We start from the raw sequence: 26,961 nt of genomic DNA on the forward strand, positions 1-26,961 counted from the left end.
CTACATCGAAGCGTGCACCTGCTATCTACTTCCATCTACCCCCCCCCATCCCTTAGACATTCATTCCTGCCCCCATAGCCCTGATCACGGCTAGCTGTGTCTTCTCCTCCCTTTTATGTTTATGGCTGCCTAGCCTGAATGTATGTCCGTGCATACCTGGTAACTACAGAGGCCAGATCCCCTGGAACTGGAGATGCAGATGCTTGTGAGCCACTATGTGGGGGCTGGGAACTGAACCCAGGTCCTCTGCCTCTTAACCTCTTAACCTCTTAACCACTGAACCGTCTCTCCAGACACTCCCCCCTGCCCCCACTTCTTTTTTTTTTTTAAGATAGGGTCTTGCTTAGCCCAGGGTAGCCTCCGACTCCCTATGCAGAATAACCTTGAACTTCTGAACCTCCTGCCTCCAGCTGGCAAGTGCAGGGGTTACAGGTTTGCCCCTCCATGCCTGCTTTATGCAGAACAGAGGATGGAACACAGGACTTTATACATGCCAGGTGAGCGGGCTACCAATGGCTACCCCTGGCTTTTTGAGGGACCAGGGCTGAGTTCATCTGGAAACATAATTCCTTCCCCCAAGACAGCAAGCAGAGCCCAGACTCATGGCAAAATCAAAGTAAACTTTATTTAAGAAGCTGAAGTAGCTGGTGAGAGTAGGGGTAGGAGAGGAGAGAGGCCCTGGGGTGACACCCCTCCCCTCACCCCACCTAGTGCCTTCTTAACGGATGTGAGCAGCTGGCTGGGATGAATCAGGAAGGTGGAGTCTGGACCCCACAGCGCATATTTGCAGGAACGGCAATGTCTGAAAAGAAGAAACCTCAAATGACACCTCGTGTCCCACGGACACCTAGAAATGCCCAGGGCTCTTATGAGGGATGATAGTTTTGGCTCGAAGTTCTCCTCCCTCAGACCCAGGGCTCCAGGCCCCAGCCCTCCTCCCTCAGACCTAAGGTCCAGGCCCCAGACCCCTCCTCCCCCTCAGACCCAGGGCTCCAGGCCCCAGCCCTCCTCCCTCAGACCCAGGGCTCCAGGCCCCAGCCCCCCTCCCTCAGACCCAGGGCTCCAGGCCCCAGCCCCCCTCCCTCAGACCCAGGGCTCCAGGCCCCAGCCCTCCTCCCTCAGACCCAGGGCTCCAGGCCCCAGCCCTCCTCCCTCAGACCCAGGGCTCCAGGCCCCAGCCCTCCTCCCTCAGACCCAGGGCTCCAGGCCCCAGCCCTCCTCCCTCAGACCCAGGGCTCCAGGCCCCAGCCCTCCTCCCTCAGACCCAGGGCTCCAGGCCCCAGCCCTCCTCCCTCAGACCCAGGGCTCCAGGCCCCAGCCCTCCTCCCTCAGACCCAGGGCTCCAGGACCCAGCTCTCCTCTCAAATCAAGAAGTTAAGACCCCCTCCTCTCTAAGGTTCACAGATTCATACCCCAACCAGTTTTCCTCAGACCCCAGGGTCCCGACCCTGGGTAACTCACCTATCTGATGTGGCTTGGGCAAGTTCAGGTTGTCCATGACCTTGATAAACTCCTCACAGCTGAGAGTGAGCCGTGGGTTCAGAGTCCGTTCCTCCTCCACAGTAGAAACTGTGAGCCCTGTCCGCAAAGGGGAGGGGAAGGAAAGTAACTTAGGGGCCCATTGACTTGGGCAGTTAAAACTACATTTCCCAGGAAGCCTTGGGGTTGTCTCCCTCGACTGGGACTTCCCTGAGCGGTCCCTAAAAACCGGTCCCTTCTCTCTTTCTCTCTGGGCACTATGGGAAATGTAGTTCCCACAGTTGCCTGCGCATCTCTGGGGACGTCCCAGAAAAACCTATGCCCTGCAGATGTGTCTTATTGTTTCTACATCCACACAGCACGCCCAAGCACATAATCTTTTCAGCCACAGGAATTTCTGGGTTCTGTAGCCTCGGTGCCTTGTGAGAACGACAGGCAGAGGGAATGTTCCCTGTGATAAGTGATAGCAGCCTGTCATGGCCTCGGGCAAGCCCTCACCGTGGTAATCATGAGCTGGGTAGATTAGACAGTTGTCTGGAAGTGTGAAGATCTTCTCGTGCACTGAGTGGTACAAAGTCTTCGCGCAACCTGAGGAAAGAAAGCGTACAGGTCAGCGGATCAAAGAGACAAGAGGAGCTCCCTGACTCCCTTTCCCAGAGAAGGAGGGAAGGACGGAGGTATATGGCTAAACCCTCTCTCTCATCTCCTGTGGAGACACAGAAGGGGAAGGGCATTGTAGGAGGTGGGACAACATGTACAAAGCCCTGGGAATGGTAAGAAGTTCATTTGGGTAATTTGTGATTCAATAAGGTCTGACTGAGAGCCTGAAGTATCAAGGGTTGTGACATCCCCGCTGGGGAGGTGAAGGAAGGGCTCTAGGCCAGGAAGATGGGCTAGGGGTAAGACTCAAGACATGAGGAGCAGGAGAAGGAGAAGCCAGGATTTGGATAAGAAGTTCTGAGTCCTGGGGCTAAAGGAATACTTAGGGAGTAAAAGTGTTTGCCGTGCAAGTCTGGGGACTGAGTTCAGATCCCTAGCACCAGTGGCTGGGGGTGGCCTGTGTTCCTGTAAGCCCTGCACCATGAGCAGCAGAGGCAGGACAACGGAGGCTGGCTGGCTGGCAGCCCCGGACCAGGGTTTTTTGAGACCATGTCCCAAGGAAACCAGATGAAGCGCACAGAGAACCGTACCTGACGTGCACTGCTGGCCTCCCATCACACCCCCAGCCACACGCATGTGAACATACACAACTTGAGCACACATAAAGAATTTCTGAGTCCTTGGTTCATATGGATAGGTGAAAGCGGGAGATTAGGAGGAACACTTCAATCAATCTAGTGCTGTCTAAACCCAAGCCCCGAGTTACCCTGCCCCCTAACGATCAAGCAATGTACAGTAACAACCTTCATGTACACTCGTGCGTGTGTGCGTGTGTGTGTGTGTGTGTGTGTGTGTGTGTGTACACAAGTGCGCGCGCACACGCGTGCGCTCTTGATCCTCCTGCCTTTACCTCCTGAGCTGGATTAAAGGCATGCTTCAGTTATGCCCAGCTGATGAAGTATGAGGACTGAGGCCTGGACTTCTTGAATGCTAGATGAACCCTCTACCCACTGAGCTACACAGTCCCAGCTACACATTCATTCATTCTTATGGCTCTTCCTTTCTTTCTTTCTTCCTTTCTTTCTTTCTTTCTTTCTTTCTTTCTTTCTTTCTTCCTTTCTTTTCTTCTCTTTCTTTGCTTTCTTTCTTTCTTTTCTTTCTTTCTTTCTTCCTTTCTTTCTTCCTTTCTCTCTCTCTCCCTCCCCCCCCTTTCTTTTCCTTTTGAACCCTGACTACCCTGGAATTCACTATGTAGACTGGGCTAGCCTTGAACACACAGCTATCATCCCATCACGTGGCTGCCTATTAACACTCTCACATATACCATTACATGGAGATCTTGGGCTGGATAAAGAAACGGGTCACCTTGTTGGAAGTCTGTCCGTCCACACCCTCGGATCAGTAGGGCATCTCCAGTGAAAGCCATGCTCTGGTCATTCAGGACAAAGGTGACACAGCCCGGGGTGTGGCCAGGGCTGGCCCGAGTCTCCAAAGCCTGTCAGGATGCAGTGCATAGAGACAGTCACCAGCAAGCCTCACGGGTCCCCAAAAGCCCATCCACCTGAGGGACACAACTGGAAAAAGAAATACAGAGAGCGTCTTGCTTAAAGATAATCTGAGGGCTGGACATAGTGCAAATACATCAAATACAGGCTCAGGCGGGAGAACTCAGACTGAAGGGCTAGCCTGTGCCATAAGACAAGACCTGTCTTGGGGGGTGGGAGTATCAAATTGAAATCTTCTTTCCGTCTTTCCTTCTTTTCTTCCTTCTTTCCTTCCCTCTCTTTGAGACAGAATCTCTTGTATCCAGCGTAAACTCACGCTTACTATTAAATCAATGACCTTAAACTTCCAATCCTCCTGCCTTCACCCCCAAGCTCTGTGGTTATGGGCCTGCTCCACCAGGCTTGGTTTATCCCATGCTAGGGATGGAATCTAGGGCTTTGTGTATGCTGTCCAAGTGTTTTAGCAGCTAACGGAGCCATACCCCCAACCCAGCCTAACATTCTGAAGAGCAAAACAAACAAACAAAAAACCACAAATGGCTTCCAAAGAAAAGGGAGCCAGATAGTCAGAGACACACATTGGTAACCAGAATCATGCACAAAGAGCGTTTGCATCTCAACAAGAAAATAGAAAAATAAACACCAAGCTGGGGGAATATTTCTGCAGGCTGTGCACACACAGACTCTGGATTGGCCCCTCAGCACCACAGGCGAATGACTCGGTAGGTAAAGGGCTTGCTGCCAAGGCTGAGGGCCTGAGTTCTATCCCCAGGAGGGCTCCTCCAATTATCCCCTGACCTTCACATGTGCGTCATGGTATGTCACATACAAATAAATAAACGTAATAAAAATTAAGCTATACTGTTGGAAAGAAGCTTAATACTATTTCAAAAATACTTATTGATACCTCCCCCCAAAAAAGGTTTAAGATCCAGTGGGGGGCAAAATACAAGTTACAAAGCCACTGCTACAGCGTGATCTTTGTGCTAGGCATGGTAACTCGTGCCTGCAATCCCAGTGCTAAAAAAGCTGAGGCAGAAGGTTTGCAATCTTGAAACTGGTCTAAACTGCAAAGTTCCAGGCTCCCTGAGCTACAGAGTGAGACCCTGACTCAAATAAAAAAGTGAAGATCTTGATAAAATAAAAAGTTACTGGTGTTGGGGATTTAGCTCAGTGGTAGAGCGCTTGCCTAACAAGCGCAAGGCCCTGGGTTCGGTCCCCAGCTCTGAAAAAAAAAAAGAAAAGAAAAAAAGTTACTAACAAATGTATAGTAAATAATAATCTCTAGTAATATATAGTAACTCATAGCATTACGTGATATAGTATTATTATTATGTAATAGTAAAATGTATGGTAAATAATAATAAATGTATAATTGGTGTATAGTTTTGATTTTGGTGGTGGTGTTCTGAGACAAGATCTTCCCATGTAGTCCAGGCTGTCCTTGAATACACAGATCTTCCCGCCTCAGCCTCTCAAGTGCTGGAATTACAGGCATCTGCCACCCTCATCTCTGCAATGGGAGGTGTGATGGTCTGTGCAGGTTTGGCCCTGGGAGTGGCACTATTAAGAGGTGTGGCCTTGTCGGAGTAGGTGTGTCACCGTGACCCTCACCCTAGCTGCCTGGAAGCCAGTCTTCCACTAGCAGCCTCAGATGAAGATGTAGAACTCTCAGCCCCTCCTGCACCATGCCTGCCTGGACACTGCCATGCTCCTGCCTTGATGGTAATGGACTGAACCTCTGAACCTGTAAGCCAGTGCCAATTAAATGTTGTCCTTTATAAGAATTGCCTTGGGGTTGGGGATTTAGCTCAGTGGTAGAGCGCTTGCCTAGGAAGCCCAAGGCCCTGGGTTCGGTCCCCAGCTCCAAAAAAAAAAAAACAAAAAAAAAAAAAAAAAGAATCACACCCTCACACACACTCACACATGCTCACATATAGACTCATACACACAAACACACACTCTTGCATACACACGAATGCACACTCAAACACACATGAAGAAACACTCTCACATACACTAAACACAGACTCACACACAGACACACACACAAAAAACACACACTCATGTACGCACAAATACACACTCCAACAATGCTCACACACTCAAACACACATATACACACAAAGAAATACACTCACACACACCAATACACACACATAATAAACAGATACACTAAACACACCTACAAATGCTCTCACATACACACAAATACACATTCACACTTACATGCTGAAACTCACATGCACACACACACACAAACACTTTCTCACATATACTAAAGACAAACAGTCACATGTATACACGCACAATTAAAATAAAATAAATACTTTGAAATGGTGTTTATCATAGTGTTTTTGTCTCAGTGACAGAAAACTAACAGCCAAAGACCTCAACATGGAGGGACATGGGAATAAGGGTTGGGAAAAGCAGCCCATCTTGGTGGCACAGGTCCATGAAGTGAGGAACAGGAGGAATCACATCACCCTTACTGTGTGGTGACTTTTGAGCCAGCCTGGGCTATACGAGCTTGTTTCTGAATAAAACAGGATAAAATAACTTCTGAAAATTAAAAATAAGCATAAAAATCTACAAGGGAGGGCCAGCAGGATGGCTGAGTAAGTAAAGGGGCTTGCTGCTAAGCCTGACGACCTGAGTTTGATCTCAGGACCACACATGGTAGAGGGAAACCAACTCCTATGAGTTGTCCTGTGATCTCCACACAGGAGTTGTAGCATGTGCTCGCCATCCCTCTACAAGCACACACACACACACACACACACACACACGAAATAAATGTACAAAACCTTTTTGAAATCTGGAAACCCTGTGGGCTGCAGGGCTGCTGGGATCCAGTTAATAATACTTCATGAGCAGCTCTGTCAGAATTATGACAGTCTCATAAAAAGCACTCAGAGGCTTCCCGTCTTTCACCACGCACTGAAACACTTTGAAAAGTTCTGGCAGGGTTATTGTCAGTAAGTACTGAGGGACTCTCTCATGCGGATAGTTATTCATTCTCTCCAACTACTGTGTGCAGAGAGATAGGTGCTGGTAATTAAATGCCAAACATTGAGAATTCTAGGCAGGGGCTCTACCACTGAGCCACGCCCCCAGCCCCTCACTGGGGAATTCTAGGCAGGGGCTCTACCACTGAGCCACGCCCCAGCCCCTCACTGGGGGATTCTAGGCAGGGGCTCTACCACTGAGCCACACCCCAACCCCTCACTGGGGGATTCTAGGCAGGGGCTCTACCACTGAGCCACGCCCCCAGCCCCTCACTGGGGGATTCTAGGCAGAGGCCCTACCACTGAGCCACGCCCCCAGCCCTTCACTGGAGAACTCTAGGTGTCTCTGTCACTTAGACACACCTCAGCCCCTCACCGGAGAACTTGAGGTAGGAGTTCTGGCACCAAGCTGGGTTCTCAGCCCTCTTTAGCTTGTATTGTTTCCTTTTTACAGGGTCTCATGCAGCCAGATAGCCCCCAAATTGCTCAGTAACTGTCCAGACAGGTCTTGAGTTTGCCTCAGTGCCCAGAGCTGGGATTTCAGGCCCTTTGCGTCTTTTAAGATGCTCCCACGACCATCAAGACCATCAGATGACAAACGTTCCTATCACTTCCCAGAGTTTCTTCGTACCCCTTTCAAGTATCCTTCCTCCACCCTGTCCCCAGACAAGTTCTGGCTTGCTTCCTATTACTACAGATTGCTTTGTAACTGACCTGCTCTAGAATTTTATGTAAATAGATCGAAATAGTTATAAACAAAAGGAAATTGCTGGAAGCAGATAACCTCGGTCCTAATCTCAGATCTGTCTGCCCTTTGGCCTATCTGCTTATTTGCAAAATATAGATAAGTATTGTCCCCAGCCCCACCATATGCTATGAGGATAAAACTGCTTCAGGTATACAAAGTACTTAGAAAAAGACCTCAGCACACCTTTGGTGCTTCACAGTAAACGTAGGGAAGGGACTGGAGAGATGATCCGCTGTTAAGCGCAAATACTGTTCTCACAGAGGACCCCACTCCATTTCCAATCCCCACAGGATGGCTCACAACTATCTGTAACACGGGGTACACACATGTTGCAAATACATACAGGCAAAGCAAGCATACATAAATATATATGTTGCTTTTTCGTTTTTATTTTAAGACAGTTTCTCTGAGTATCCCTGGCTGTCTTGGAACTCATTCTGTAAACCAGGCTGCCCCCCCTGCCCCCGGAATGTGAGATCATGTTTCTTTTCTTTTTTTTTTTAAGCAATATGGTGCATTTATTATGTAATAATAAGGCTGAGGACCTAGATCCGTGGTAGAGCACTCAGAGACTCAGAGACCCTAGTTCATTCCCCATGGGGGGGGAAAAAAAAAAAGACAGCCTCCCCTGTTTGTGAAGCTTGCTGACTGATGAATCGTCTCAGCTGCAGAATATTCCGGAAGCCTCCTGCCGGCCTAGCAACAGCTGGCCAGGGGCGGCCTGACCCATCTTTCCATCAACAATGCCTCTTTCTTTCCGGGAGGCATAAAACACAGGACACTATCTCCACCCACAGCCTCCTTTCCCAGACTCTTAGGAGGCCTCGCAGCTCCCGTGGCCTGCACCGCCACCTAGTGGTCAGCAAGCTCCTGGCTCCAGGTCCTCTGGCTCCTTCCTCCAATCTCAAGCCCTAGGTGGTGTTGGCGCCCTCTGCTGGTCTTACGTCTTGGGAGCTTAAACCACAAATCTCATTTTTCCCCACTGTCATCCATCAGCTAAAACCTTTCCTTTATTTTGTGAAGGAAAAGTTATTTCAGATAGATCAGCGGTTAAGTGTCCCTGCATGAGACCCAAGTCCGGTTCTCAGCACCCACATGAAGGCTTACACCTGTCCATAATTCCAGTTCCAGAGGATCCCATACTCTCTTCCGGCCCCCACAGGCACCAGGCTCATGTACTGCATATATGCAGGCAAAACACGCAAACGCATTAAAAAAATAAATAAAAACTCTGAGAGAGAGAGGTGGGGGGGGCTGGCAGGATGGCTCAGCAGGTAAAGGTGCTTGCTGTCAAGACCTATAATCTGAGTTCAGTCCTGTGAAAGAAAGGAAAAACAGTCCATCCCAAAACCTGTCTGTCCTCAATACATGCACCCTGCACATAGACATAACAAATACCGTAATTTTTAACTGAAAAAGGCTAATGAAAGGTGCGTGCCTTTAATCCTAGCACTTGAGAGTCAGATACAAGCGGATCTCTGAGTTCAAAGCCAGCCTGGCCTATGTATAGAGCTCCAGGGGAGCCAAGGCTACACAGAAAAACCCTGTCTTGAAAAAGCAAAAAACAAAACAAAACAGAATAAAAGGCCTAATGAACACAACAACAAAAAAGGAGGAACAGGGATGTAGATCAGATGTACCATGCTTGCTTAGAATCCCCCAGTGAGGGGCTGGGGGTGTGGCTCAGTGGTAGAGCCCCTGCCTAGAATCCCCCAGTGAGGGGCTGGGGGCGTGGCTCAGTGGTAGAGCCCCTGCCTAGAATCCCCCAGTGAGGGGCTGGGGGCGTGGCTCAGTGGTAGGGAGCATACCTAGCATGTTCAGGGTCCTGGGTTCCATCCCCAGCAATGCAAGAGCAAGTTTGCTAAGGTTAAAGGAATGTCCTTGCTGTGACTCAGCAATGCAATTCCTAGGAACTGAGATCAACTTCTGCCAAGGGACTTGTACTAACAAGAATATCAACACCAACATCCTTTACAGTTGTGAAAACCCTGGACAGCCATCCAAAAGAGCATGAATAAGTCAACTGTGGGCTCACATCATGGGTCGGCAAAACTGGCGAGGAGTCCAAGTCTGACCTACCACCTCGTTTTAAGCCCTATACTTCGAGCGTGTTTACATTTTCTCTTGGCTGCCATGGACCGTGGGTGTGTACACCTGTGACCTCGCCCTGCGGAGGTGAAAGCAGGTGGATTAGATCAGGAATTCAAGGTCCTCCTCAGCAATATGGCACACCCAAAGCCAGCCTGCTCTGAGTGACATCATGTCAGAAGAGGAAGTGGGGCGGGGATTTTAGCCAGGTGTGTTAGCACAGCCCTAGGAGGCTGAGACAGGAGGATCTCTGTGAGTTGCAGGAGCACCAAGTCCACGCCAGGGGGTGGAACACTGTGAAACTCACATCTCAGGAGCTTGGGAGCTCACAGCCAGGCTTCTACTGCTCCATTCGTGCCAAGTATTTTCACCCCGCAAGAGGAGAGCTGAGAGCTGGAGAGATGGCTCAGCGGTTAAGAGCACTTCTCCCAGAGGTCCTGAGTTCAAATCCCAGCAACCACATGGTGGCTCACAAGCAGGATCTGATGCCCTCTGCTGGTGTGTCTGAAGAGAGCTATAGTGTATTCACATACATAAATAAATCAACTCCAGTTCATGAATTGGTCACCTAAACTAAAGGGTGAAACACTATTTAAAAAAAAAAAAAGTGTGGGGGCTGGAGATGGCTCAGTGATTAAAGCACTGACTGCTCTTCTGGAGGTCCTGAGTTCAAATCAGCACCCACATGGTGGTTCACAACCATCCGTAATGAGATCTGATGCACTCTTCTGGTGTGTCTGAAGATAGCTACAGTGTACTTATAATAAATAAACAAAAAAAGAAACAAACAAAAAAAAAAAAAAGTATGGGAAGTTAATAAAAATAAATAACAAGCCATTGGAAAGGAGGACACAAGGCTATAAAACAGAACTGGGTGCCCAAGAAAACCCCCGGCACCAAAAACCAAAGGGATTCCAAAGGGAAAGGGAAAAAGAACAATTATCAGAAAAAAAAAAAAAAAAAAGTGTGGGTTGGGGATTTAGCTCAGTGGTAGAGCGCTTGCCTAGCAAGCTTCAAGGCCCCGGGTTCGGTCCCTAGCTCTGGAAAAAAAAGTGTGCGTGTGGAGGGGGTAAAGTTGTCCCCTGTCCTATTTCTAATGTTTTTGGTGCATTTTATTTATTAATAATGTGAAGGGATGTGCATACCTTACTCCAACTGTGGCGGTCAAAGGACAATTTGTGGGAGTTCAGCCCAGGTTGGCTTTGAGTTCATTATTAGCCAAGAATGACCCAGAAATCCCGATCCTCCTGCCTCCACCTCCCAAGTGCTGGGACTATAAGCTATGGCATCACTCCCTGCTAAAATTCAACTTTCCCCTCTGGTTTTGTTTTTGTTTTTTGAGACAAGGTTTCTCTGTGTAGTCCTGGCTGCCCTGGAACCCACTCTCTTAGCCTAGGCTGGCCTCAAACTCATAGAGATCTGCCTGTCTCTGCCCCCTAAATGCTCAAATTAAAGCTGTGTACCACCGCCTGACTCTAATTTGACTTATAAAGGGGGCAGGAAACCCAAGAGTGAGGAAAAGCAGACCCTTAAGATGTGTAAATAATTCACACAAAGACAGAGCCACACGAACACACACTACACTAAGAGGCGCTGAAACCGCTGTGGAGAACTGGGACCTCCAGAGGGATAGTAGGACTGTAACTGTTCACAAAGACCTGTGCAAGAACGTCCACAGCAGCACCGCCCACAGCAGTCCCAAGGTGGAAGCCACTCAAATGCCTATCAACTCATGAATGAAAGGGTGAAACACGCTAGGCCCGCCCATCACACTCCAGGATGTTGTTAAGCAATGGAGGGAAATGAAATAGCAATGGGGGCTGGGATCCGGGTGGACCTGACGGCTCACGGAGGAAGTCAGGCAAAGATTGCAGCCCGTATGCTCCCATTTCTGTGAAAAGTGCAGACAGGCAAATCCAGACAGACAGAAAGGACAATAAAAGTAAATAAAAGTGACTTAAAGCTGGAGAGATGGCTCAGCGGTTAAGAACACTCACTGCTCTTCCAGAGGTCCTGAGTTCAAATCCCAGCAACCACATGGTGGCTCACAGCCATCTGTAGTGAGATCTGATGCCCTCTTCTGGTGTGTCTGAAGACAGCTACAGTATATATACATACAATAAAAAAAAAAAGTGACTTAAAGACCAACCATAGTGGCATATAGATCTGCACTGTCAGCTACTAGGGAGGCTGGAGCTAAAGGATCAGAAGTTCAAGGCCCTGCCTAGAATCCCCCAGTGAGGGGCTGGGGGCGTGGCTCAGTGGTAGAGCCCCTGCCTAGAATCCCCCAGTGAGGGGCTGGGGGCGTGGCTCAGTGGTAGAGCCCCTGCCTAGAATCCTCCAGTGAGGAGCTGGGGGCGTGGCTCAGTGGTAGAGCCTCTGCCTAGAATCCCCCAGTAAGGGGCTGGTGGTGTGGCTCAGTGTTAGAGCCCCTGCCTAGAATCCCCCAGTGAGGGGCTGGGGGCGTGGCTCAGTGGTAGAGCCCCTGCCTAGAATCCCCCAGTAGAGGCCTTGCCTAGCATCAATCTGATTATAGGTTTTATCCCCAGTCCTGGGGAAGAATGTGACCTCACGACTGGTGCTTCAGTACAGGCACACTACCAATGGAAGGTTGAGGCAGGGGAATGATGAGCCAGCCTGGGCTACACAGCACTATATAAAAAGGAAAAAGAAAGAGATTTACCTAAGGCTGGGAGGGAGGAAGAAGGAAGGAGGCCAAGGGTGATGACTAGTCAGGTAATGAAACGATGGAGACCGCATTCTAGGAACACGCCACGGCTCATACGGTATTCGAGTTATTACTGCAGTAAGACGCAGTAAAGAAAAGATACACATGGAGGCCAAGTACAGCTACGCCCTTCCACACATCCACTGAAGGAACCATCACTGTGCATGGAGAAGGGCCTCCTGTTCACTTACGGTCTTGTTTTCTTCTGTTTTGAGAGGGGTCTCGCATAGACCAGGCTGGCCCTGAACCCTCCTGACTCTGTCTGGATGAAAAAGCGTGAGCAATCGTGCCAGCTTTCCTTTTTTTAACTGTTTGGTACAGGGTCACACGTAACCTTGATAAAGCCTTGATTGACCTCACACTTGATGTGTAGCTGGGGGTGACCTTGAACACCTGATCTTCCTCTCTACCTCCCAGGCACTACGATGACATCATGCCCGTTTTAAGGCTCCTTGTTGTTGCTGTTTTAAGATTTTATTTTATGGGGTTGGGGATTTAGCTCAGTGGTAGAGCGCTTGCCTAGGAAGCGCAAGGCCCTGGGTTCGGTCCCCAGCTCCGAAAAAAAAACCAAAAAAAAAAAAAAAAAAAAGATTTTATTTTATTCTCACTGTGTAGCCCTGGCTATCCCGGAACTCTCTATGTAGACCAGGCTAGCCTCGAACTCACAGAGATCCACCTGTCTTAGCATCTGCCTCACCGGAGCGGGTGCCTATGTGACCAGCTTGTTTTTAAGATTTTTAAGCAGTCATTTATTTATGTGTATCTGAGTGTGTATCTGTGCAAATGCATGCGTGTGCTAGCAGAGGCCAGTCAGGACGTCTGGCCATCCTGGAGTTGACGGTACAGTCCATTGTGAGCAGCCTGGGAACCCAGCTTGGGTCTTCTGGAAGAACAGCGACTAGCCGTAACTGCTAAGCTAACCAGCTAGTCCCTACTACAGTGGTCCTCAACCTGTGGGTCACAATTCCTTTGAGGGTTGAACAAGCCTTTTATAGGGGTCCCCTAAGGCCATCAGAAAACACAGATATTTCCATTAGGATTCATAGCTGTAACAAAATTAGTTATGAAGTAGCAATGAAAACAGTTTTATGGTTTGGGGGCGGGTGTCACCACAACATGAGGAACTGTATTAAAGGTCACAGCACTAGGAAGGTTGAGAAGCACTGGGCTGAGGGCCCCTGTTCACACGAGCCCACGTCCTTCCAACCTCTCACACTCCCCCTCCAATCCAGAAACTCTTGTTACTCTCTAACCAGTAGGGCTGACACAGACGAGCTGTGTCCCTCATCCACTTCTAAATATTTACAGGATTGAAATCAAAGTCTCCTAACAGCAGCTACACCCACTCAACCCGGCACACAGCCCTCCTGTCTGCTAACCACCCCCAAATAAACTGTCCCGTTCCAAAAGACCAACAAGAGAGGCAGGGGACCTCACTCTGTCACCAGTCTTTCTGTCCCCTACATCAGCCAGACGACAGCTTGGACAATTCTGATGACCTGTTTTCCTCCCTCTGGGTAGAACTCCCCCAACCTCTGTCCAGAGCACCCTGGGTTGCAAAGCTGGCTAGAAACCTGCTGATTAAGCCTGTAGCAGAGAGAGAGGAGGAGGAAGAACCTTCACCCCTCTCCTGGGTGAGGCAATGGGTTGTGGCTAGGGTGAGGAGGCTCCAAGGCCAACATTTAAGGAAGAACCCACAAATACATGGTTAACCCTGAATGTATACCACCATGCCAGGAAATGTCACCTTAACTGGTAACCCCCGGGACCTCAGTAGACTCACCCTGACCTGTTGCTAAACAATAGGGTGTTCCTTTCTCACCAAAGGGCTAGGTGCCTCCCTCAGCTCTAGACTCAGGATGCCCAACCCAGGGCAAATTTTATGGAAATGGCCAGGCAAGAACCCGCCATCACTGTTGACTTAGGGGGATCGGCCAGAGCCACGCCTGCCTACAGCCTCCTGCCCTGGCGCTCCACCTGGGTTTATGGTGCTGTCCACAGAGAACAGAGCTGAGGAATCTGAGGCTAAACGACCAACCCTTCTTCCACAGGGCCCAGCAGCCCATTCCCCCAGTACCCTCTTCTCTTCCAACTCTAAGGAACCCGGGTCAACACCATTTTTCTCTAAGACCCAACACCCAACTCACAAAGCGTCCAAAGGGGATGGAATCACCTTCCCCGATATGCAAATCAGCCTGAGCTCCGCTGAGGCGAGAGATGACGGACTGACAGCCCGGGAGGAGGGATCGGAGAACCCCTGAGCCCGTGATGTGGTCAGCATGGCAGTGGGTGTTCACTAGGAGAGAAGAGGGCATAGAAAAGAGAATGATTTCAGCCCACAGTATTCAGCCTTCAGACTCAAGGAGGCAGACCCTACCTAGACTTCCTCCCTCAGACTCTGAGGTCTGGACTCCAGCCCTCTTCCCCTAGGCCCAGGAGTCTAGGCCCAATCTTCCTCCCCCAGACTCAGGGATCCAGACCCCAATCTTCCTCGTTCAGGCCCAGAGACCACAGGGTCTAGTCCTCCCTCATCCAGAGTCCAGCCCTCCTCCCCCAGACTCAGGCGTCCAGGTTCCTGTTTTCCTAGAGCGCTTTCTCAGTGGCCCCGCCTCTCTCACGCCCAAGTTTGGTCCTGGACTAACCCGCATAGAGCAGCTTCAGCCCCAGCTCCTTAATCAGCTGAGCATCCCGGTGCGCTGTCTCCAGAACAGGGTCGATCAGGACCGCCTCTCGGGAGTCCCGGTCACCCAGCAGGTAGGTGTAGGTGCAGCTCTTGGGCTCAAACATCTGCGAGGGGTGAGACACCAGAGAGAGTTCCCGGACCTGACTCCAACGTTTGGGGGTAGGGGGACACAGGAATCCAGGCCTCTCCCCCAGCATCTTCCTAGAATACTGAAGCTACAGTCCCAACCCTCTTTGCCCAAGGAATCAGAGTGTCCCCCAGATCCCTCCAGCAGAATCGAGAAACTCCATCTTCAAACAAGCCCCAAGTCAAGAAGCCCGCGCTTCTCTGGTAATGGGCTCCAGACCCCGACCCCACGCCCAGGGTCCCCTGACTACTCCCTGTTAAAGGATCGGGACTCTATTTCCAACAGCCAGGCATGAAGGACACTCCTTTAAAGATCTCCTTTAAAGGACAGAGGATTCCTGCCCCTCCCTCCGCCCCGGGCTCAGTCAGGTCGGTTCGCCTCTCCACACCTGACGCAGGAGGACCGGCGCTCCGGATGCGCTTTGCTGGCTCAGCCGCCGCCCGGCGACTCTGACGGCCGTGCTCGCCATGGTGCCAGAGCCCACTCCACACTGAGCCCAGCAGCCGGCCCCGCCAGAGTCCTACGCACCGGGGCTGACCCGGGAGGGCGGGCCGGGGCGGGGCCTGCCTTAAAGGAACCGCAATTCACACGACCCAGGAAGACTGCGAGCAAGGGTTGCGGGGAGACCTTGAAGCCGGCAGGAAAGGGACCAGAGACTCAAGGCATTCGGAAATACTGCTGTAGAAACCAAAGAGAGAAGTAGAACGCCCCCAGACATTTAGAGCCAGAGGACGTCTTCCAGGAAAACACGTGTTCGGCTAGTCATCCTGTGAAAGGGAAAAAATGAAATTCAAGATCACTAGTATTTTTAGGAACTGTTGGATAAATATCTGACACAGATTCTCACCACAAAGCTATGGCTGTCCTGGAAATCGTCCTGTAGACCAGGGTGGTCTCTAACTCAGACGCTGCCTCTTTAGTGCTGAGATTAAAGGCTGTGCAAACACTATGCCCCGCTGAGACAGGATCTTATCATATAGCCCAGGCTGACCATAGAATCGTGGCTATCCTGCCTAAGTCTTCCAAGGAGGACACAACAACAATAAATATTTGAGATGTTCTCTGTACAATTTTTAATTGTGTCTGAATCGGGTGTGCAGACGAGAGCACGTGACAGTGCAGGTCGAAGGCATTGGTTCCTCTGGAGCTGAATTACAGGAGGGTGTGTACTGCCGTGTCGGTGCTGGGAACAGAACCTGGGTCCCCTACAAAAAAGCAGTACATGCTCTCCAGTTCGTGTGTGTGTGTGTGTGTGTGTGTGTGTGTGTGTTCTTTTTTGAAGGGATATATGTGCAGTTTAACTTTGTAGAGTCCGTTTCCACCTTCTACTTTTACATGAATTCCAGGAACCGACAAAACTTGCCAGCAATGGTTGCTTAGCAACAGAGCCTTCTGTTAGCCCCTCACAAGGGTTATTTAAGCACCTTTATCAGAAATAGTTATTTTTCTTTTGTTTTTTCTTCTTTCTCCTCCTTTTGTTGTTTGTGAGCTCTCTCCCTCTTCCTCTCCCTCTTCCCCTCCCTCTCTCATTATTGTTTTTTTTAGACTTTGTAGCCTAGGCTGGATTCCAATTCCTCTGTACTTTATAATGACCTGGAACTGCTTGTGTGCATAGGTGCACACACACACACACACACACACACACCTCACACATATAGACACACAATGCCCGCACATACACACACACCACATACACACACAACCTCCACACATACATACACACACATGTACACATGCACCACATATATACACACCACATACACACACACATACACACGCATACACACCCCACATATACACACACACATACACATGCACCATATATATACACCATACACACACACACCACATACACACATAACCTCCACACATACACACACACACCACATACACAACCTTCATACATACACACACATCATACATACACATACACCACACTCACATACACACACCCCACATACACAAACACGTACACATGCACCACATATATACACACCACACACACACACACACACACACACACACACACACACATCTTCACTTCCCAAATGTTGACATTACAGGTGTGTAGTACCACACCTGACTTAATGATTTTGTCTTTGGATTTTGTTTGTTTGTTTGTTTGTTTGTGTTTTTTGTTTTGTTTCTTTCCCTAGGATGAACACACACACATGCTTCATGTTATGTGTTGGGAGTTCAGTGTGAGAGTCATTTGTCATCTTTGGGGGATTAAAGACTCTAAAAACTTTACAGATCACTTCTGTCAAGGATGCAGAAGCTAGGTATGTCGGGATGCATGTGTGTCGGGATGCATGGGTGTCAGGATGCATGTGTGTCAGGATGCATGGGTGTCATGATGCTGGGTGTTGAGATGCATGAGTGTCGGGATACATGGATTTTGGGATGCATGAGTGTTGGGATGCATGTGTGTTGGGATGTGTGAGTGTTGGAATGCATGGGTGTCATGATGCATGGGTTTCAGGATACATGGGAGTTGGAATACATGGGTGTTGGGATGTGTGTGTGAGTGTTGGAATGCAAGGATGTCAGGATGCATGGTTGTTGAGATGCTGGGTGTTGGGATGCATGGGTGTTGGGATGCTGGGTGTTGAGATGCATGGGGGTTGGGATGCGTCCTTATGATCCCAGCACTCAGGAGACTCAGACAAGAGGTTGGCTACAAGTTAGAGCAAGCCCGGAGTACATTAGTTAGGCCTACTGTCCTATCAAGGTTACTCTCGCTGCAATGAAACTCCATGACCAAAGCAACTTGGGAAGGAAAGGGTTTATTTGGTCTACACTTCCACATCACTGTTCCTCTTTGAAGGCAGTCAGGGCAGGAACTCACAAAGAGCAGGAACCTGGAGGCAGGAGCTGATGCAGAGGCCATGGAGGGTGCTGGTTACTGGCTTGTGCCCCATGGCTTACTCAGCCTGCTTTCTTACAGAACCATGGACCACCTGCCCAGAGGTAGCCTCACTCACAGTGGTCTGGGCCTTTCCACATCAATCATTAATTAAGAAAATGCCCTGAGGACTGGAGATATGGCTTGGTGGTTTTAAGAGCACTGTCTGCCCTTGAAGAGGAACCCGGTTTAATTTCGCAGCACCCTCATGGCTGCTCGCAATGGTCTGTAACTCCAGTTCCATAGGCTCCAACGCTTTCACACAGACATGCATGCAGGCAAACAGCAAAGAAGATGAATTTAAAAAAAAAATGTCCTTCAGTCTTGCCTACAGCTTGACCTTCTGCAGGCTTTTCCCTTCTGTGATAACTCTAAATTGTGTCAAGTTGGCGTAAAACTAGCCAGCACTCCTACCCACCAAACTGTCTCAAAAACAAAGACAGTCAGAGCCGGTAAACTACGTTATCTTAGCACACAGACTATCAACATTTCACTCCCGGAATCCTATCGATAGTGGAGGCACTCCTAGGCTGAGGGTGAAGGGTGTGGCTTAGCCTTACAGCCCGTGTAACTTGCATAAAGCCCTGGTTCACATCCCCAGCACAAGGGCGGAAAACCCCAACCCTCCATTCCAGTGGACCAAGTTGCCTTGCACACGGTCATAGGGACGCAGCCATGGGGCTCAGTCTGGGCGCTGAGGTTCTGAGTCCCGCAACCACAGTCCACCTCCCTCTGAAGCCTGGAGCTCTCACCAGGCAAACCCTGCCTCCAGGGTGACTCACAACAAGACCTGTTCGTATAAACTAAGTACATGACCGCTCTGAGGGATGGCTGAGAGGAAGGTTTTTTATCGTCGAGATGAGGGAGAGAACAGCAGAGGCATCTAACAGGGAGTTCCTAACAGGGAGAGAAAGAGGCTGACTGAACACAGACGGCAGAGTGGATCCAGGGTAGGAGTCTGCGATGTTAGCTAAGAGAGGAAGATGAAGAGTGTGGGCAAAGGGGGAAGACTGAGAGCCAGAGACGTTTAGCGTAGGGGAGAGGTGAGAAGAGCTGAGAGGAGCCCCAGTACTTGTGATACCGAAGAGCCTGGTGGCCAGCATTCCTACGATATGCCGCTATATGCCGCTAGGTAGCACAGACAGTTACTTGTTTCTTTTGGGCCCACACTGTTAAACCCTTCACACAGCCTCCTTTGCTTTGACCCTGGACCGTTTCACAAAAGTTACATAGAAGCTACACTTTCCAAGACCTCATTCTTCCCTCTGGGGAACCAGCCAGGGGTTCCGTCTGCCCCGGTCCTTCTCTTCCAAGCTTCAAGTCAATAAAGCGCAAGGTTGAAACCTTGGAGTGGCTCGATACACAGCAGAAGGTGAGAACCGTTTCACAGCTGGCTCCTGACATCCGCAGGTTTCCATGTTGCGTGCACACTCGCACACACACACCCCAGCAACCCTGGAGGTCTTTATCATGAAAGAGGCCCAGAGATATGGCTATACTCGAAACTTGAGTGGGACAGGAGGTAGGAAGCCAGATGGCCACAAAGAGACACATGAAAGAACAGAGGAACGGCCAGGCATGTCTAATGATGAAATAGAGACGCAGGTTCACGACTGCAAAGACTGAGAATTCAGGTATGGCTGACTGACGCCTATGAAGCGACTGGGAGGCTAAGGCTGGATGAGCATAAAAGTTATTCTAGTTGCTTGTCTTTTTTTTTTTTTTTTTTGAGACAGTTCTCTGTAGCTCTCGCTGTCCTGTGACTTGCTGTGTAGACAAGGTTGGCTTCAACTCACAGAGAGTTACTTTCTCTGCTTCCCGAGTTCTAGGATTAAAGACACGGGCTGTCGTGCCCAGCTCTGCCATGGTTTTGCGGTCAGCCTGGGTTGCAGAGTGAGACTCTCTCAGAAAGGTAACACACTCGATGCAGGAAACAGGAAGAGATGAATGAACACAGGAGAACAGAGAGGGAAGTAGTACGGAGAAAGAGAGGGGGAAGAAGACATGGCCAAGAGAAAGAGGAGACGGCATTGTTCATCCTTCTGCCTACTCATGGAGTCCCTTGCCTCCCTGGCCCATGCTTGAAGAAACTAGGACCCAGAGGAAAGCCACCGGGCCCACTGCAGAGAGGAACAGTGGGTACAATCAGGAGATACTAGGTTTATGGAAGCCAGGAGGGTTGGGGAGAGAGAAAGGGGAGGGAAACAAGGACCCATACTTGTGGGGCCTCCCTTCCCTAGTGTTTTAGCAAGACTTTCCCTCATAGGGAATTCCTGGCCTGCTACACTCCAGATAAATGCCCGGCTAAGCTCTACCTGACCCACAGCCCTCCCTCAGCACAGCCCTGGGGGATTCTAGGCAGGGGTTCTACCACTGAGCCACGCCCCCAGCTCCTCACTGGGGGATTCTAGGCAGGGGCTCTACCACTGAGCCACGCCCCCAGCCCCTCACTGGGGGATTCTAGGCAGGTGCTCTACCACTGAGCCACGCCCCCAGCCCCTCACTGGAGGATTCTAGGCAGGGGCTCTACCACTGAGCCACGCCCCCAGCCCCTCACTGGGGGATTCTAGGCAGGCTCTACCACTGAGCCACGCCCCCAGCCTCCTCACTGGGGGATTCTAGGCTGGGGCTCTACCACTGAGCCACGCCCCCAGCCCCTCACTGGGGGATTCTAGGCAGGGGCTCTACCACTGAGCCACGCCCCCAGCCCCTCACTGGGGGATTCTAGGCAGGGGCTCTACCACTGAGCCACGCCCCCAGCCCCTCACTGGGGGATTCTAGGCAGGGGCTCTACCACTGAGCCACGCCCCCAGCCCCTCACTGGAGGATTCTAGGCAGGGGCTCTACCACTGAGCCACACCCCCAGCCCCTTACTGGGGGATTCTAGGCAGGGGCTCTACCACTGAGTCACACCCCCAGCCCCTTCACTGGGTGATTCTAGGCAGGTGTTCTTCCCCAGGAGACAATTAGTAAGCTGTCCATTTGAACAAAGTATATTCTAGAAGACAGTGGGAGGAGCAGAGAGGAGAAAAGCATAAAGGGGAGAGTTACCAGGAACCCTCCTGCCATGGTGATCTCTGAGCTGAGACTTTTGGAAAGGGAATCAGGTAAGCAAAGAAATGAAAGAAGGCTCCTGGGGAAAGGGAGAATACAGAGTGCAAAGGCCCTGAGGTAGGACTGGCCACAGCATGCACAAGAAGCAGAAGGCCAGCCAGACTCTGGGGAAGGGAACACTTGGTGGGGACATCCTCTGTATACAGCATGGTCCTTCCCTTCTTTAAAAGGGAAACAACTCACCTGCTCTTCCCAAGACAATTTAACCCCACTGGGCTTAATTTAATGCCTGGTAAAAAAGAAAATATTGAGCTGCAAGGTGCCTCAGTGAGTAAGGCTTGCCTCCAAGTCTGAGTACTTGGTCAATCCCTAGGACTCACCAATGGGAAGAGGTAACTCCCATAAGTTGCCCTCTCACCTCTAAATATGGATACCACAGATGCACATATAAATATAAATATCAATGTATATGTATATATACTATATATATACATATATACATACACACACACACACACACACACATATATATATATATATATTCTAAGTCAGGGTTTCTCTGTGTAGCCCTGGCTATCCTGGAACTCCCTCTGTAGACCAGGCTGGCCTCAAACTCAGAGATCTGAGTTCGAACTCTACCTCCTGAGTGCTGGATTAAAGGCGTGGGCCACCACATTCAGTGTAATTTTTTAAATCGTGGTCAAGGGTCTGGAGAGAGAGCTCAGTGCTTAACGGCAGTAACTGGGGCAGGGCTTGGTGGTGCACACCTCTGATTCAAGCACTGGAGGGGCAGAGGCAGGCAGATCTCTGTGTATTTGAAGCCAGCCTACAGAGCGAGTTCCAGGACAACCAGAGCTATGTAGGAAGACCCTGCCTCAAAACAAAACAAAACAAAACAAAACAAAAACAAAAACAAAAAAACGACAACACTGTGGGAACACTAGCAATTTGTAAGCAGTTTCCATTGATTGTTTAATATACGTGAAGACACCGAGCTGACCCGGAACTGTGAAGTGACTTATTCATGCTCAGAAGACTAGAAAGTGGCAGAGTCCGGTGCAAACCAGTTACTCGGCCCCACCAAATAACTCCTGCGGCTCCCAGGGCTGGCCAGACTTTGTGGATTATCCGCCTGAGTGAGGAGGACTTTTATGAGCATTTCACAGTCATACCAGTGCTGGGCAGGAAATTGCACAGTCACTGCCTGGAAGTAGGCCAAGCACTCAGTGTCACCCTTGGCCTGGCACTCCTAGGGAGGAGTGGCAGGTAGCACAGGTGCTAGGTGTGGTCTCAGGCTCTGGCCACCAAGTGGTGGATGTCGGTGAAGGGTGGTTAAAGAACTATGCAAATGCCTTTGGGTATCACCGAGTATTGCCCCTTGCCCTTTCTTGAAGAAATAGCCAGACTTTCTGTAAATGCTTGGAGGAACAGAATCAAATCGACTGGAGCTGTTTGAACTGCTCCCAAAGGCTGAACTCAGACCATACATGGAATTCTCAACACAGGGCCAAAGAGACACCTCAGTAGTTAAAAGGCAGCTGCAACCAAGCCTGAAGGTTTGAGTTCGATCCCTGGAACCCACATGGTGGACCGTGAGAACTGAGTCCACAAGAGTCCACAAGTTGTCCTCTGACCCACACTCAAATACATCCACAAATGACAAATAAATAAAGGTAATTAACGTTTGAAAGAAAATAGCAACAGACATTTTAAAAAGGCGGGAATGGGAATGCGGGGGAGGGGCAAGGGATGGGGCTGTGCAGTCTGTCTCAGCACAGCACTTGGGAGGTGAAGGCGTGAGGATCACCAGTTCAAGGCCATTCTCTGCTATGTAGGGAGTTTGATGCTAGTCTGGGCTTCTTGAGACCCTATCACAGGAAGAAGAAGAAAAAAGGAGGGATGTGCACACACTCCTGTTGACCACATCCTTCCAGATGTGCACTTTCCTAGGGTCCTTAGGCCGGAAGCTTCGCGCTTGCTCATTAACGTGCCAGCTGGGTGCTTCTGCCACCCCCTCCTTCCACATCTTCCCCCTTTGCAGCCTCTTGCTGGCCGAGAGTGCGCATGCGTGCCGACGCCCCCTCCAGCCCCGGATGGGAGGAGGGGATGGAAGTGAAGCTGGGCCCCAAGGCTCGGCAAGCTCCTTCCCGCTCTTCTCTCCTCCAGCGGCGTCCCAGCGCCCGCTGGGAGGTGCAGGTCCGAGGGCTACAAGGTAGCTCCTGAGGCTTAATTGAGACGGGAGGGTTCCGGAGCCCCACCCCCGGGAGGGACCGCCCTGCAGGTGAGAAGGGCTGGGTCCTGGTCTCCTGGAGATGGCTTGGGGGCTGGACGCCAGGATCCCACCGTGAAGGGTAGATATGGGTCCCGGTGCCCTGGTTTTTGAGGAGTGCATGCGATGCCAGACATTTCGGACTCCCTTCAGTGAAAGTCCATTCTGGATCTCTAGATCGTTCTATACACCACACCTTCCTTTCGTCTTTTTCTCCAGGTTTCCCTAATCCTCCGAGCTCCCCAATTCTATGCCAGAGATGCGATTTAGCGACCAGAAGGACAGGATGGGCACAGCATCAGTAGGCTGAGACTAAAGAGAGGGTAAGCCTCCGTTTCTACTAGAATCCCTCCCACTCACTGTACCCAAAGCATTTCTGGGACGGTGAGGCCAAGGGCACGCCCACTGCGCTCAAAGACCGGCTCCTGGGCTTGGGTGGCCAGGCCACTGTGATCTTTTTGTATAGCCCCGCCCACCCCAGATTTAGCGGCCCCGCCCACTCTGAGATAGCCCCACCCAATGAAAAGGTTAATTCTTGGGTTTATTTTCATATTCCCCTCCTAGTGTGTGATTGATCTTTTGATTTTAGGCCTCCACCCCTGTCTCCATGAACGTGTTAACCTCTGGCGCCATCCTCGCCCCTTGCCCTGCTGCCCCTTGGTTCCTTTGCCAGCAAGATGCTGGGTGGAAGCGTGAAGTCCGAGGCCAGGGTCTCAGAACCTAGTCCCACTTCTCAGGACCCGGAGACCAAAGGTGAGAGCAGCCCAGGTTCTCAGGGATCATTCCCCAGGACGACCACGGAGGAAAACCAACCTTATGATCATTTGGGGCCACCACAACCACCACTCTCAGCAGATTGTGGGGGGTTATGGGTAGTGCTGGAAATGGACACTTTAGAAGCTTTCGGGACTGGCTTGGCAACTCTGTGAGGCGCTCATAGAACGTGGGGTCAGAGGGTAAGCAGAAATGTCCCTTAATGGGACACCAGTGTGACATGTGCCTTCTCAGACACTTTGAGATACCCCTCTAGTATTAAGAGATGGCAGGGCCCGGCGTGGTGGCGCACGCCTTTAGTCCTAGCACTCAGGAGGTAGAGGCAGGGGCAATCCCTGTGAGTTTGGGGCCTACAGAGAATGTTCCAGGCCAGCCAAGGTTACATAGTGAGGCCCTGCTTTAGACAGTGTTGAAGGGAGGGGGAGCCTGACCTGTACACAAAGTGTGTCTGTTTCTAGAAGCCCACCAGTTCTCCTGTCCCCCAGTGTCCCACCAGGACCTGCCGAGGCCCAGCCAGCCCGCTGTATCTGGGAGTGTGCCCTCCGGGCCCCGCCGGAGGCCCCCTCCCCAGCGCCCACACCGCTGCCCAGACTGCCCGAAGGCCTTCTCGTACCCATCCAAGCTGGCCACACACCGGCTAGCGCACGGCGGCACCCGCCCACACCCGTGCCCCGATTGTCCCAAGGCCTTCTCCTACCCCTCCAAGCTGGCTGCGCACCGCCTCACGCATAGCGGAGCTCGCCCACACTCCTGCCCACACTGCCCCAAGGCCTTCGGCCACCGCTCCAAGCTAGCGGCGCATCTCTGGACCCACGCGCCCGCCCGTCCCTACCCGTGTCCCGATTGCCCCAAGTCCTTCTGCTACCCGTCCAAGTTGGCGGCCCACCGCCACACGCACCACGCCACCGACGCCCGCCCCTACCCTTGCCCGCACTGCCCCAAAGCGTTCTCGTTTCCCTCCAAACTGGCGGCCCACCGCCTGTGCCACGATCCCCCAACTGCGCCCAGCAGCCAGACCACTGGCCGCCACCGATGCTCCAGCTGCAACCAGGCCTTTGGCCAGAGACGCCTCCTGCTGGTTCATCAACGCAGCCACCACCAGCCGGAGGGCCAGGGAGAGAGGGAGTGAGCTCACCTGCCCTCTCTGCCTCCATCTCCTGTCAATAAAGACCTGGAATTTCTAAGCCCTGCTGTATGTGTGGACTTCCCTCTAACCGGGAGAATGGCAGGGTCTTGATACATGTAGCCCAAGCTGGCCTGGACCTTGTCTTCTCCTGGCAGCCTTCCAAATCCTATGTTCTAGTTATGTACCCGGGGTGGCTTGGGATTATTGGCTCTACTGGAATCTGATTTAGAAGGTTGAGGACTTCTGTTCATGGCCAGAGGTAGGTGGCATCTGATTGGTGCTGGGGTCAAACCTTGGGCCTGGAGTTGTGGGGGTTGTGGTGACACTGGCTGGGCCTGTTCTCTCCCCCCCACTGCCCCCCTCTCTGACAGACAGACACACACACACACACACACACACACACACACACACACACACACGGCAAAGGTAAAGAGTCGGCTGCCGTCTTTGGTGGTGAGGCACATGAAAGTTTAACTCGGTGCCTCTGCCTTGGCCATCTGGCGTTTGCAGCACAGCCTTACTTGATGCAGTTTTACCCTGCACACTGAAGCCAGTGACAAAGGCATGAGGGATGTCCACCACAGCACTGTGGGGTGGCCACACTGGGAGCAGCCCATCACATGCCTACCGCCAGGGGCCGGTGAACAGAGAGGAATGGGTGGCCATAGGAAAGAGGCCAGTGTTGTGTGTACATGGAGCTGTGAGCACAGAAGGTGGCCACAGGAGGTGACAGGGGCAGAACAGAGGGCACACATACTGGCGAGCTCAAGACTCGAGTGTCTCTGAATCTCTTGGGAACCTTGGATGAGGTTTGTGGTTCCTGGGGACTCGGGTGCCTTCTCTGAAGGCACTTTTGAGTTTGTGGGATGTTTGCTTTGTGACAGGGTCTCCTGTCTCCGGGCTATCCTTGAACGTTCATGGTTCTGAGGGATTTGTGCATGCTAGCCAAGCATTACATATCCAGGTACATACACTTTGGATTTATTTCTTTCCTTCTTTGATTTATGTGTATCTGAGTGTTTTCTCTGCATTTAGGATATGCACCATATTTGTGCCTGGTGCCTGTCAGATCCCCTGGAAATGTAGGGATAGTTGTGAGCCTCTATGTGTGTCCTAGGATCAGAGCCCAGCCCCTCTGCCCAAGCAACAAGTGCTCTTAATCACAGCCATCTGTTAAGCCCCAGTGAACACACCCCTTCCCCTTTGGCTATCTGTTCATCTTTTTTTTTTTTTTTTTTTTTAAATTTATTTATGTATACATACACTGTAGCTTTCTGCCTGCATGCAGACACAGTCCAGAAGAGGGCATCAGATCTCAATACAGATGGGTGTGAGCCACCATGTGGTTGCTGGGAATTGAACTCAGGTCCTCTGGAAGAGCAGTCAGTGCTCTTAACCACTGAGCCATCTCTCCAGCCCCATCTTTTCTTTTTTTAAGACAGGGTTTCACTACGTAGCTTTGGAATTCACTGTGTAGACCAGGCTGCCTCAGTTTCACAGACACCTGCTTGCTTCTGCCTCCCGAGAGCAGGGAGTACGTATAACAGGTATACCCCCTACACACACTAAATAAATGTGATAAATGACAAAACCAGGCAGGGAGTGGTAGCACGCACCTGTAGTTCCAGCACTCAGGAGGCAGAGGATGGAGGACTGCAAAAGTTCAAGGCCAGTCTGGTCTGCACAGAAAGTTCCAGGCCAGGCAGGGCTATCGTGTGAAGCTTTGTCTACAAATAAATTATACTATCAACACACATGCCAGGTCTGTTTGCAAGAACAAGTCTAAGAGGCTTGGCAAGCGCCTGTCTAGACATGGTGACATCTATGATCTCAGAAGATCACAGTCCTGGGCTTGTCACACATGTGC

At 50.9% G+C, this 26,961-nt stretch overlaps 2 protein-coding genes and 1 long non-coding RNA gene across 4 annotated transcripts; 2 read left to right on the top strand and 1 right to left on the bottom strand.

The window, feature by feature from the left end:
• Positions 1-600: 600 nt before the first annotated feature.
• Positions 601-15,482, bottom strand: Ethe1 (ETHE1 persulfide dioxygenase). The gene is made up of 7 exons (XM_032894210.1): positions 15,355-15,482; positions 14,799-14,943; positions 14,304-14,452; positions 3,445-3,574; positions 1,978-2,067; positions 1,462-1,578; positions 601-802 (listed from the first exon to the last, which is right to left on the bottom strand). Exons 1-7 carry the CDS (start codon positions 15,433-15,435, stop codon positions 750-752), a joined length of 765 nt encoding a protein of 254 aa, XP_032750101.1. The 5' UTR covers positions 15,436-15,482; the 3' UTR covers positions 601-749.
• Positions 15,483-22,559: 7,077 nt separating this feature from the next.
• LOC116892484 lies at positions 22,560-23,538 on the top strand. The gene is made up of 3 exons (XR_004386952.1): positions 22,560-22,598; positions 22,967-23,206; positions 23,414-23,538. It is a non-coding gene; the product is annotated as an uncharacterized LOC116892484 (long non-coding RNA).
• A 250-nt stretch (positions 23,539-23,788) lies between these two features.
• Positions 23,789-25,152, top strand: Znf575 (zinc finger protein 575). Of its 2 annotated transcripts, none has more exons than XM_032894211.1 (2): positions 23,789-23,947; positions 24,427-25,152. In XM_032894211.1, the coding sequence occupies exons 1-2, from the start codon at positions 23,872-23,874 to the stop codon at positions 25,095-25,097; spliced, it is 747 nt and encodes a 248-aa protein (XP_032750102.1). In that variant the 5' UTR covers positions 23,789-23,871; the 3' UTR covers positions 25,098-25,152. The 2 variants fall into 2 exon arrangements, with proteins under 2 accessions (XP_032750102.1, XP_032750103.1); XM_032894212.1 differs by having other exon boundaries at positions 24,454-25,152.
• Positions 25,153-26,961: the final 1,809 nt, after the last annotated feature.

Source organism: Rattus rattus, chromosome 2 (genome assembly GCF_011064425.1).
Source record: "Rattus rattus isolate New Zealand chromosome 2, Rrattus_CSIRO_v1, whole genome shotgun sequence".
NCBI classification, from domain to species: domain Eukaryota; kingdom Metazoa; phylum Chordata; class Mammalia; order Rodentia; family Muridae; genus Rattus; species Rattus rattus.